The sequence below is a fragment of the Plectropomus leopardus genome, chromosome 3 (assembly GCF_008729295.1).
Source record: "Plectropomus leopardus isolate mb chromosome 3, YSFRI_Pleo_2.0, whole genome shotgun sequence".
In the NCBI taxonomy this organism is placed as follows: domain Eukaryota; kingdom Metazoa; phylum Chordata; class Actinopteri; order Perciformes; family Serranidae; genus Plectropomus; species Plectropomus leopardus.
This window is the reverse complement of record NC_056465.1, coordinates 20,720,254-20,733,561: the sequence shown is the minus strand read 5'-3', so window position 1 is coordinate 20,733,561 and position 13,308 is coordinate 20,720,254. Positions and strand designations below refer to the sequence as shown.

The following is a 13,308-nucleotide window of genomic DNA, read 5'->3' as shown; positions in this document are numbered from 1 at the left end:
ATTCCTAGATAAGTTTTTTACACTTTTGTAGCGAGAACAATCCATTGAACCAGTGTGATGCAAGGCCTTCTCCCAAGCCTTTAAATATTTTGCAATAAAATGTGATGAAATCTCAACTTTAACAAAAGATGTAATCACGCTTATTGTCAAAACTGAAATTGCATTGAGAGAAAAACAATTACACCTTAAAGTTATCACAGTCATATATTCTGCAAGCATGTGCAATGCTGATAAAGCATACAAATTTTGTTTCATGTCTGCAAAGAGGTTTATCAAGAAATTAAAAAACACATTCTCTTTGTAATCAATACTTGAAGTGTGAAAATTTAATAATTAGCACTGACACTTTTGGCAAGTCATATAACCTTTTACCAAATACCTGACCATGTAAAGTTTAAAGTCGAATGAGACTAATTAAAACAAAAGGTAGATGTTTTAAAGTTCTGCCATAAAAAAACCCACCTTGCCTTACACAAAAGTTCAGGAAGTTCTTTATAGAGACATTTGGGACAGATGGAGCTGGGAAAAGAGGATTAGGTTGAAAGAAGTAGTAAATGACAGAATTAAATAAAAAAGAATAAAGATACAGAGATCAACTGTCATTGTTCAAGACAAAGAAATTATAGAACCCTTCTTGTGCACAGCATATGCAGCAAAATAAAAATACAAAATGAATAATAAAATAAGAGTAAATTAAGCAATGAATTAAGCAATTAAAAAAAAGGCAGGTAAACATCAATTAAAGTTAGAGAGACAAAATGTATTTTAAAAAATTGAATGAAAACATTAAAAGAAATGAAAAATAAAAAGATAATAACTGAAAAAAAGAAATATATATGTATATATCATGAAAAAAATGGAAAGAAATTTAAAAAATAAAGATGGACTGGAGCTGTGAATGTGCCCATCTGCTTTCCATCAGACCCTGAGAGGTAAGAGAAAGACAGCAAATAGGAAAGAGGGGTGAAGTGGGAACAACAGAGCTCACACACAGACAGATATGTGGATTGACAGGTAGACTGACAAGTTGTGAGCTGCAGGGGGTGGGGGGCTGGTTTCAGATGTCACTCGTGATGTGGACAAGACAGGCCTAAACAACAAGGGTTGCTCCGAGTTCTGTATGCCAGTCTGAAAGTGATCTTACCTCTGTTTGACCTCCCTGTCCTGCTGACTGAACTGGCTGCTACTGCTGCTCCCCCTCAGCTCTGAGCGTTAGCCATCCATCTTCCTGAGTGCTTATTTGATTAGACTGGGCACTAATGATCGATTAAATCACAGGCTAGAAAGAGTATGGCTTGTTAGGACAGGGGCGGCAAGAGTTCAACTAAGTAGATTGAATATTCCAAATACTGTAACAGCTTAACTTGTTGCAATGTGGCTAATGTTTTCTCATAGAACGGGTGATTTGCTGTCAATTGTTTTCACTTGCTCTCTCACACTGCTGTCGTGTTTCATGAGATAATTTCTCAGTAGAAAAGTAGAAGTCCCTCAACAATTGGTTTTGATTTCCCCTCACAAGCCACGTCGTCTCGCGGCATTGGCATAATTGTGCAATCTCTTCCGAATCCCTAATTACGTCTGTCTCGTTTGGATAATAATCACAGGATCCTTTTACGCTCTGCGTTCTTGTTTTTTTCCCCCCTCTGATTTCTCTCTCTCCCTCTTTTAATTCTTCCCTTTTTTCCCTTTAGTGATGTACTGTGAGAGTTTGCTGTCAAGTTTCAGTTCATACGAGCCTAATTAACGCCCCTGTTCAGGCTCATTTGGTCAAAGAATACAGAAAACCCAGAGTTTTTCCTTTACCCCCCACCCCCCTTTCAGCACATTCAAAGCAATTCATTCAACTGTCACTGCAGGAGCTTGCGATGCAGAACCAATTACCTCGGCCCCTCGGAGTTGAGATTGATCGTTTTTTTTTCTCGCCTCTTCCCTCCCCAACCTTTAAAGTATTAAAAAAAAACTCGGAAAACTAAATAAGGGTTGAGAAAGGTCTCAGCGTCACCTTTTTGTTTTGAGTCCGTAATTGGGCATAAATGTCAGAACATTGTAAGCTCACTTCAGGTTGCTGCCTTTAATGTGCTCATTTTTATGTAGGGGTGGGGGTGGATATGAGTGGCGTAATGGCCCTAACAACATTATTATGTCTGCCTGTCCCTCTGCAGAGAATTAACCATTTCCCTGGCATGGGCGAAATCTGCCGGAAAGACTGCCTTGCCAGAAACATGTCCAAGTAAGTTTTCAATGGAGAGCACTTTGGTTCAGTTGCAGATGTTCAAAAACAACAGCATTTCAAAGCTCAGTGTTTATCCAGATGGCACTCTCAGAAGTCACAACCGGGTACTTGTAGCACTCCACCATTACCACTCAAATAAGTAGAAGACACTGATGTAAAAGCACAAAATTCAAATTTACTCTGCAAAAAAAAAAGAGAAAATTGTGTAAAAACAGTTTTTTAAACAGTAGTTTAAAAAGTACAAATACAAGACCACAGATGTTTCTAAAAGTATACAATTGCTTTACGCCCACACACCCCCTTTCTTTCTTTCTTTCTGTCTTTCTCCAGAATGATCAAGTGCCAGCCTCAAGAGTACAGCTTCATACCCAAGACCTGGATCTTTCCCGCCGAGTACACTCAATTCCAGAATTACGTCAAGGAGCTACGCAGGAAACGCAAGCAGAAGACCTTTATCGTCAAACCTGCCAACGGAGCCATGGGTCACGGGTAGGTCAGAGGCCACCAAGTGTCCCAGAGCAATCTAACACATTGACTATGAGACATGACAGAAGGAGCTGGGGCGTGAAAGAGAAGGAGAGAGTGACTGAAGCAGAGGATAGAGAGCAAGACAGTGAGTGAGTGGAGGAAATTAGCAGTAGAGCAAATAGAGGACGAGCACAACAAAACAAGGTAATAAGAGGTTTGTGACCCTGACATGGGTGTCTATGGAAATAGCATTATGGTCGGGACCAGATTGAGTATTTGAGCTGAGAGGGTGTGGTGAATCTCATTGTTGGCCTCATTGTCCTCGATGGTCACACTCTCCATAAATCAGAGGTTATCGCTGCCAGTGGAGGGGACACACAGACACACACACACGGTCCCTGGCAGTTACTGTAGTCCCTTCCCTGAAGGTCTCTGCATGTGATTATTGGATTCCTTTATGAGGCACCATCAGCAGAGACCAGTCAGACTAGAAAATGGACCAAGATGGCTGCTGCAGGGGACTCTGTCTCACAATGGCATCTCTTTATCAAAAGATGAGCAGGCTGTGGTACCTGAATGCATATTTCATACCTGCAGTCCCATGGGGTGAAAGCCTATCTCAGGTTTTAATGTCACATTTCTATGGTATGTTTTCACTATACTGACAGTTGAAATCATGAGATATTTAGAGAATCAGCAAAGAGACGTGTTGACATGACCTCTGTGCTTTTACATTGACTAATTTATTAGGCACACCTGTACAATCTGAAGAAATCAGGTGTAAAATTCCAGCAATCAGCACGCTTTTGGCGAAGCTTCTGTCCCCTTAGTATGCGTAAATATGGGTGGACAAAAACGTAACAAAACAAAGCTTTCCAAAGAGGTGGCTTGACTGCCCTCTGACACAGAGTCAACAAAACTGAACATTATAATCCTGGGCGAACATCGGGGCGGTGTTGATTTTAAAGCTCCTTTGCTTTGAGAAGAGCCAGTTGAGCTGGAATGTCCACCTAAAACAGTTGTTGCTTAACTTTTTTTGTGTCAAGAACCCCTAAATGGATACAGATTAGGTCACAGACCCCGATTTGATACATTTTCACTTCAGGGACCGCCATCTGAAAAGATTTTAGTCATTAAGACCAGATTTAAGTTGTCAACTACATTTGAGGAGATAACTTTGGAGGAAGCGAAACCCATGATAAGAAGAGCCACTGTTATGGCTCTTAAGTGACACTGAGCTCATTTCTATAGCAAATTAAATAGCGAAAATAAACTATTCCCCATTCCTTGAACTATCTCAAGGACCCCTTAGAGTCCCTGGACTACTGGTTGAGAACCACAGATCTGGTAAGAAAGCTCTCATGCTTTTGGAGGAGTTTGATGGACTGGGAGGAAAATTGATGAAAATTAGGAAGCTAGCTGGGGAAAGGGACATTTAGGCTTCTCTGCCTACCATTACCACTAAGTAATGGCCATAATAAGTGACTTAAAAGATGAATGGATGGAACAGAAGTGGTCAACACAAGTTTTCTAAATTGTCTCTAAAATAAACCCAGTAACTGTTTCCAGTGTTCTGTTAAAACCATAACCAACTCATTTGACAAAATTTGACAGAAAATGAATTGTCCTGCTTGCATAGACAAGAAACCATGAAATTCCAGGTAGTTTCAGCTTTAACATTTCAAGTGTAGTTAGTTATACAAATTACTCTGCTTTATACAATAAAATATAAACTTAACGACAGGTTTGGCACAGTACAGCACACTTATACCATCATATACAGTATACCCCTGTGAAATTACAGGATCTATTGAAGGTATGAAATACTACATACTGCCCAAGCCCAGTCTATACCCTTACACCTTTGTCTTGGCTGTCTTTTTTAACTATCCATGTTTGGGAACCATGAAAAGAAGGCTGAATCACATGACTAAGTCTCAGTACAATGTTTTTGTGACATGGCCTTACTCTTTCACACAGAAATAGATACACATGCACCTCATTTAGCTACTTTAACCTAGAAGGGCTAAAACAATCATGGATTTCCAATACACAGGCCAAATTGTGAATATTATGATTTGTCCAAAATACAGGGTCCTTTGAAAAGGATAAGTTCTCTTCACATTGCACATTCTGTGGCTTTCTTGAGCACTTCAGAGTATGTTAAAACTGGTCAGACTGAGAAGCATTGATTAAGTACTATTTTTGACTTCTTATTCTTTGAAAATGTTATCCTTGAATTGCGTGTGTGAAGAAATGCTTTGGAGTGCATTCATCAGTGGCACCAATAGGTGGGGATATTGAAGTACAAATAGCTCAGCGTGCTTTACCTCTCCCTCTAATTCTCTTTGAATTTGTCCTTTCTGGTATAATGTGAGCATTACTTATAACTCCATGCTGCACTAAGCCCTTATTTATTAAAGAATAAAAGGCAGCAAAGGCTGAATTATTGCAATACATTAAGAATATGAAAGATGATGAGTTTAGCTCGACCACTCAACGGCAGGCGGCTCACAAGATTAGATTTTTCTCTATTTTTTTTGCATGGTGTGACGCGGCAGGAAATTAAGTTATATCTACCCCCTGTAATTTATTTTTCCGTCGGCCGACTAAATGAAGTTATTGTTTGTGTCTGAAGCGCAGCTTGTTATAAAGGAAACAAAATAAAAGCGCGTGCAGGGCTTAAAAAGGCGAGATCCCCTCCGGTGCCAAATTAAATAGGCAGGGGAGAGTGGGCCGTGATTATCTGACACCCCGGCTCATCAATCATGTCGTCTTCTCCTCAGCTACTCCTCCTTGACTAACTAACACCGTTAACCCTGTCCTCATCATTCAGCTTGCTGTCTGCCTGTTAGGAGGGCCCTTCACATCATCGGTCAGCCTCACATCAACTTCTTTTCTTTTCAAGCAGTGTGATAAGCAGGCCAATGAAGTGCACGTCTATAACACGCCACTATTTTAGTTAGCAGGAGCAAGTTGTATTGAGGAGTGATTGATAAATCCGAAAGTAACAACAACATCACACCAACGCAAATCTGCAAGCCGGGAAGGTTTTATCAAACCTTTGAAGGGAGTACTGCTGAACTAAGACCTTATTTCATCATAACATGAAAGGTATTACCCGATCCCTGACTAGACTCACACTTAGAAGCTCATCAACAATACTGAAGTGTTTTTGGGTCATTGGAGTTAACCACGCAGGTGAATTCTTTGCTCAAGTTACAACAACACAGACTGCACTGTTCCCAGGATACTGTATGCTCTGGCTGTGATTACAGAGCAGAACAATGTTTGCCCTCTGGTGGCTCGGTGCCACAATATCTTAATACCTCAAACTGTACTTTTTGAACAATCAAGTCTTTACCTCTTCGCCAAAAATTGTGTGTGTGGCGTGCCCGCTTGCATGTGTATAAAGGAGCCTTCCAGCCTGTGCATGTAACCAATTTAGGCCAAGTTGGCCTTAACCATGAGTGATGGTGATATAGGTCAATCGTGATTCTTGTAAATAGTGGGAGATTGTTTAAAAATGACCCCCCCAACCCCCGACTGCACACATGCATACACCCACAGACATACACACTTTCACACACACAAAGTTTTGAAAACATCGCCCCTCACCCCTGCGTAAGCAGTCATATGGATGCACACAAACGAACACAGCTTATTCTCGAGTCCAGCTAGCAATGGCCTGCGCACTATAAGGCCTGAGTGCCAGTGACATGAGACCAAAGCAAATGAATCAGAGTGAAGTTTGAAACGGAGCGCAGCGTCAGCTCCGATTAACCTGGCCACAGCTAAAAGAACCTGCCACGGCATTTGATGCACTGTGCCGTTCAGACAGAGCGGAGTTTGGCTGCAGAAAATCACAATATTCTCCAGATGCTGGCGGAGTATTTCTCAGACAAACCAGCATTTGTGTTGTTCCTGTCTGCTTTTTGTACATTTATTTTTCAACTGTCTTATTTAGATGGCCAGGTAATGAAGAGAGAAACAAAAGTTTTGGAACATTCAATGCCCCTCAGAGCCAAACAGCTTGTCCCGCTCAAACTAGACCTGAGGCACGCTGAGCATTTACAGATGTTTTCAGTGAAGGCTCTACAGCAATGGCAGGTCACATCAATACCATCCAGGCACAGCTGCTCTGACCCTTTCACTCCTAAGGACTTAACCTCTTAGGTATGAATATTAAAGCAAAGTTGGGACATTACCTTCTCCGTCTGAATGCATCTATTGCCTCTGTAAAACATTACACGTATTATCCATCGCTTTAAAAAACAGAAGCAGGGCAAAGTTCCTCTTGGGATGTGATTCAAAGTATTACAATAACAGGCACATGTGGCACCCCAGTAATTTGTCCCCAACACTTCTGATGATTTGAAATGAAATATTGTGTTGAACCCTGTTAAAAACTGTATATTGTTTGGCTCAGTTTTTTTCTTTCTACAGATACAGTATATCAGACAGTGCCAATGTCATCAGTCATGTCCACGGTCCCTGCTATGCTGCCATCTATCATTTTTTTAATTATCTTTTTTTGTCTTTACTATGCCATATTTTATTATGCTGCTGACGACACCCCAATTTCCCCCCGAGGATTAATAAAGTTTCTGTCTATCCAGGATCTCGCTTATCCGTAACTGTGAGAAGCTGCCAGCCCAGGAGCACTTTATAGTTCAGGAGTACCTGGACAAGCCCTTCCTGATGGAGGGCTACAAGTTTGACCTGCGCATCTATATCCTCGTCACTTCCTGCGACCCACTTCGCATTTTTCTCTACAACGACGGCCTGGTTCGCATGGGCACAGAGAAATACCACGCACCCAGTGAGGCCAACCTGGTGAGTCACACAAAATAATAGTACTAATTCCAAGTTTATCACAGTAATGAAATTCCTGGAAAAGTTATGACGTTAAAAAAAATGTTTTCCAGGCCTTGAGATGGTTTTGAAAAAACAGAGTATTTTGGAAAAGTTCTGGCTATTGTTTAAAATATGTTCATAAAAATTCCAAAACATGTCCAGCTGCATAGTGTCATGGCCATATTAGATTCAATTAAAATATTTCATCGAATCACCAAGTATTGCAATCCAGAAAACTACACGTCTGAATCACAGCATTTTGGCCAGTGTGTTGGGTCATAGAACCACTGGGACAAGAGAGGAAAGAAGTGACATGACGGCAATCATGATTAAATTATGAGGATATCGCAGTATCATTCAGGCAAGGTGGCAAAAAAATCATTAGACAAATCTGTAGTAGAAACATTTGTCTAACCAGGAATAAATGCATACCATAACTACCGTATCCTTGGTGTTAAATCTCCCAAAAAGGGGCGAGGCCTTGATGTTTTAAGTACCCATTTTTGCATATTTGCTGGCCTGGTCTATCACCAGGTTTCGCACAGTCATGAAAAACCTGGAAAAGTCATGGAACTTAAAAATTGGCAATTTCCAAGCCTGGAAAAGTTTTAAAAAACTAAATATACCCTAAGGTTTTAAGGAAAGACATGGAATTTTGTTTCACAAACCTATATAATAAGCCGTGACATTTTTTAGAGACTGTTGGAAGTCCAGTGATAATTTCTGTTTGTGCAGTTTCTGGCTTTGATAAATGTGATCATTTTTTCTGATGTTTGGGCCTGCGGGTTTGGAAGGCATGTCGTCTTTAGAAATCACCAAAAATTTAAAATAAAAATCTTCAAAAATTTAAAATAAAAATCTTCAAAAATTTAAAATCAAAACAAAAATCACTTCACAAAGTTGCAACAAAGTCATGGAAATGGGGTAAAATCTCTTGGAAAAGTTAAGGAAAAAATATTTTCAGAAATATTGGTGGGAACCTATTAAAAATAAAGGCAGTAGCATTTATTTGTGTAGGATTTTTCTAAGTAAAAATACTTGCACAAAGTGTTTCACAGAACTTGCACATAGACTTGGAAATGCACTTATGGTCATAGACACATATCTTATAACAGGACATGCATCTATATTTGTGCACCATCTGTGCACCGGGCCAGTACATACACGCAACTGTTCATGAATTTATATTAGAAAGTACATTCAGTACCTAATGTGTTGCCAATCAGGCGAATCAGAAATGCAGTACAGACAGATAGTAGATTCACATAACAGTGTGTCTGCCGTGCACAACGCAGCCGTGGGCTTGTGCAACTCAACATAATTGAATTAGACACACAAACACGCAGGAGGACAGAGGTCGGTAAACGCAGTGCAATCTCGGTATGATCACAACAATATGCATGTACTGTACTTATATACACAGTCAACAGTGCTCAAATGCAGACAACTGTAAGGTTGATATTGTTCACAGACACAAACACACAGAATGGGCAGACATACTGTATGCACACAGCTGAGCATAAATGTCCACATGCCAGATGTCTTTTGTAATATCAAGCCGCTCATATTTGCCTTGAGGTTCTGCACCTGCTGAAGCACAGTCTGTTGCTGATGATAGGACACACACACACACACACACACACACACACACACACACACACACACACACACACACAGAGCTTCCTATCGAGCATGATGCTTATCTACAATATGAACACACGCTCACAGACACGCTGGACCCCTCCTGTGACACAAATGTGTATTGTCTTACCAAGTCTGCGACACATGATGGAGTGAGTCATGTCATGGAGATGGATGTTCAATTCCACAGAGAGTGGCTCCCAGACAGCCATCATGGGCTGGAGGGGCCCCCAGTCACAGTGTTATTAACTTGTAGGCTAAAGACAAGGATGTATTGTCTTCGAATGTGAGGGATAGCGTTTAAAGAGAGGGACACTACAAGGGTTACACGGTGGCTTGTTAATATCAACTACTTAATGACGCTTTTTAGCCATGCTCTGTTGAAACTCTGTGGCTCTGAATCCTCTTATCACTGACTGCTTGAGATTTTGGTGATCTATGATTTCAGCTTGTTCAGTTGTTAGTCTCATTATGTGCTGATCCCATAAGAGTGTATCAAGCATTTTAGAGCACTGATGATTCCCATACAGCACAGCAAGCTCTTTATTTTACTGCACTATTTCTTACCATATTTAGTTGTTGCCAAGGGACAAGTTTGTGATTGTTTAACTTTTTTTCTTTGATCTTGTTTCATATTGCTCTGGAAAAATTGTTTTACATTAAAATGTGGTTATGTGCACTGTGGGGATAAAAGCATCGCTGTTTGCTGTGATGATTATCATCACTGACAAAGCTATAATTACAGTAGAGAACACTGGCACAGGTATCACAACTATTTAATTAAGCATAATAGACAGTATATAACCCATGTATTGAAATAACACGTCACTGTATTGCATGTGCTAACATGGAGTTATTTGTAACCATTAGTGTTATAGTTGTCCTGGGCAACTCTCAGCTATGAATGCATCTACCTGGGAGAAGGAAGCAGATGAAAATGAGCTTATTTCTTTATCAGCTCAGTAATAAAATAATACAAGAGAAAGAGGAAGAGAATTATTTTAATGCAATAACAAACAAAACAAGCCATCTGGTGTAAACATGGTCTGCTGTTGCGATGGCATTTGATTTCAATGTAAGCACTGACAGCTATTATATTATATACTATTATATACCACTCTTTGACGATCATGGCTTGATTATTCATAAAGATCATCAGATTTCAAATTCTTAAAAAAAAAAATAGCCACCATGGTATTAAGTTTAATATAACTGCAGGTTTGTTTTTTTATCTCACTAAGGCTACATGGTCAAATTTAAATCATTTATTTTTAATGAAATAAAAATACCTCAATTCACTATTCAATTAGGAACAAATTGTTCAACAAAAACAAAAAACAAATAAGAAACACAAAACAAAAAGAAGAGCCACTAGGTCAAAGAGTACTTTACAACAACTTGAGTTTCTTCAGCTGCAAAAAGCCACCAGTTCTTTTCCTAATTGAATCTATTTTGTATGATGCTTGAGAATTAGCCTGCGTTATTTGTTGTATCGCCCCTACAAACTGTAGTTTTTGTGCTGACGATGCATTAATAGTTTATAGTTTATTATAGTTTATTATAGTTTGTGAATCGCTTTTCTCAGCTCCAGGAAAATTTTACACATATAAACCCACAATGGCTTAAAAATTCAGAATACAAAGATTAATAATTGACCTTGTTTGCAGTTCCAGATGTCCTGTCAACAGTTTTACAGATATGTCTTTTACAATGGTGGCTTATGGGGAAAATGCTTTCTGGGCCGCAAGGGATTTTTTTCACTGCAATACCATAAGTGGCAACTGAAAAAAATTGCATGCTTCAAGGATGAACGGCTTTCCAGTGGATGTCTGGAAAAGAGCAGTTGCAGGAAACGTTATGACACCTTTGTAGGATTGTTTTGTTTGTTTTTTCCTTTGGATGGACGTAAGTAGACGAGGATGAAAAGAAAAAAATGCTGGTAAAAGTGCTGATACTTCTTCTTTTTGGATTTTGGATTTAAGATTAAAATCGTGACATCCCTATCAGATATGCTGTATTTAATTTCAGCAAAGGACTCAGCTTGTTTTGTGCTATTATTTAGATGATATGTAGTAATATGTGCAAGTATCAGTACATTTAGCCTCTAAAATCACGTTTCTCTCTGCTCTGTGTTCCTGTGTAAGAGCTACTACATGTAGCTGTTGCTCTGCTATCAAATTAAATAAAGCTAGAAATATTTAGCCAGAGAGATGAAAACGTGTTAATGTCAAATGCATAAAGGTCCCCCTGACTCCTCTTTGTCTCCACAGAGCCAGCTCTACATGCATTTGACCAACTACTCAGTCAACAAACACAACGAAAACTTTGAGCGAGACGAGACAGTGGACAAAGGCAGTAAGAGATCCATCAGCTGGTTCACCGAGTTCCTCCGCAGCAACGACTACGATGTGGCCAAGTTCTGGGGAGACGTCTCTGTACGTGGGTAGTCCACCCAAACAGACACAAACACAGTTACATGCAGACACATCACAGCAGATGTGTACTTCTGCAAAACACAAGGATGTGCAGTATGATAACAAAACACGCCACAAATGCAAACAGCACATGCATGCATCCGTAAGTGTAACCTGTAATCGTACGCTCATATATATATACACACGCTCTTCCTGCTCACCAACACAAGTTGCACACAGAACAAAAGCGGACTGGAAAAAGGTTTGATATGATTTGTTATGACAGTAATTCAGTGAGTTTCTGAGCTTTGTTTAATTCCAGGAAGAGCTCAGTGAAAACATCATTCCTGGAGGGTGAGCTCTCCCGATCTGGCACAGCTCTGAGCTCGTCCAAACACCTTCACATCGTTCATTTTCTTTCATCAAAGTGGTTTTGGAAGATTCTTTTACCTCCTGCTACTGATTCATTCACTGTCCAACTTATACAGATCGATTCTATCAAAAGCGCATGTCTTTCTGTTACTACTCTTTTTCTAACTCCTTTATTCTACCTCCTCCGCCTGATTCATTCACTTTTTATCTTACACAATTGCATTCACTCAATACCACACCTTTCTGTTACTACTCTTTTTGCAACTGCTTTCTTTTCTATTTTATTCTTATTTTCTATTTCATTCTTCTTGACCTTGACTTTTTGTCCCTGTGTCCAGGGTCATTTGGGTTATCCGGTCCCTCAATGTTCTCGGTTTCCTTGTCTGTTGTCATGCTACAGCCTAAGAATCAAATCCCATCAGTTATTATACTCTCCTCAAGGCAATCTTTTATTCCTTCTTTCTATCAGCTTTCACTTCTCTTCATGTTCAAGTTAAGTTGGCTTTTGATAATATTGTAGGTGTTCTGCTTTACCTTATGTGCTTGTTTAGTGGTTAATGTTTCCCTTTCTCTATTCTTCTCTCTTATATATCTTGTGTAATCTCTCCATGAGCGCCATGTTGTCAAGGCTTTAAAGTTCTTGATTTTTATTTCACTTTTCTTTGCTTCAGTTTCTTTTTTTCTCATCTTTCTTGTCCCTCAGTGACATGCCAAAGTGTCACCCTCTGACTCAGTCAGACCGTCCTCTTCTCTTGCTCTCTCACCATTTTTGTCTCTGCTCTTTCGTCAGAAGTTGCACCACTTTGGTGTTGGTTCTGTCCATTCGCACTTGCACACTGTGTTTTGTTTCAACTCTGTGTTCATGCTCTCCGCTCACTCTCCCCTCTCCTTCTCTTTTCATCTCTCCTCTTACATTTTGTTCCCGTACAGACCAAGCAGGCTGCCCTGACTCTTCCCGCCAACGGTCACGGTCAGAGTCAGAGAGTCTGTTTGCCAAAAGATTGTCTGTGGGGGTTTAGAATATCTTGTTTGTGTTTTTTTTTTTTTATTCCATGTTTCACCGGCATCTCTTTCATATTGAGGCATTATTGATGCGCTGTATGAGGCAGAGTGTCCAAGGTTTGACCAGCAAAGCTGCAGCTTTTTTATGTGGATGTAATTTTGAGATCAGTGTCTGACTACAAATGGGCTAGTTATCAGGGCCACGGCTAGACCACTGCATGGCTCTCCAGCACCCAGCGGTTGTGCTGGACTGGGAAAAATGCAGGCCAGCAGCACTGCATGGAGCCTGACTGGTGAGGGGAAGCGTGGTGCAGATGGTGT

The 13,308-nt window shown here is 40.1% G+C and overlaps 1 protein-coding gene across 1 annotated transcript in view; it reads left to right on the top strand.

Moving 5' to 3' along the window:
- The window catches only part of ttll7 (tubulin tyrosine ligase-like family, member 7), an 87,752-nt gene that overhangs the window by 12,766 nt on the left and 61,678 nt on the right, over positions 1-13,308 (top strand). The window contains exons 5-8 of the mRNA XM_042484167.1: positions 2,163-2,230; positions 2,564-2,722; positions 7,321-7,537; positions 11,470-11,634. Of these exons, the coding sequence (XP_042340101.1) occupies positions 2,163-2,230; positions 2,564-2,722; positions 7,321-7,537; positions 11,470-11,634 (609 nt within the window). The remainder of the gene's footprint in view (positions 1-2,162; positions 2,231-2,563; positions 2,723-7,320; positions 7,538-11,469; positions 11,635-13,308) is intronic.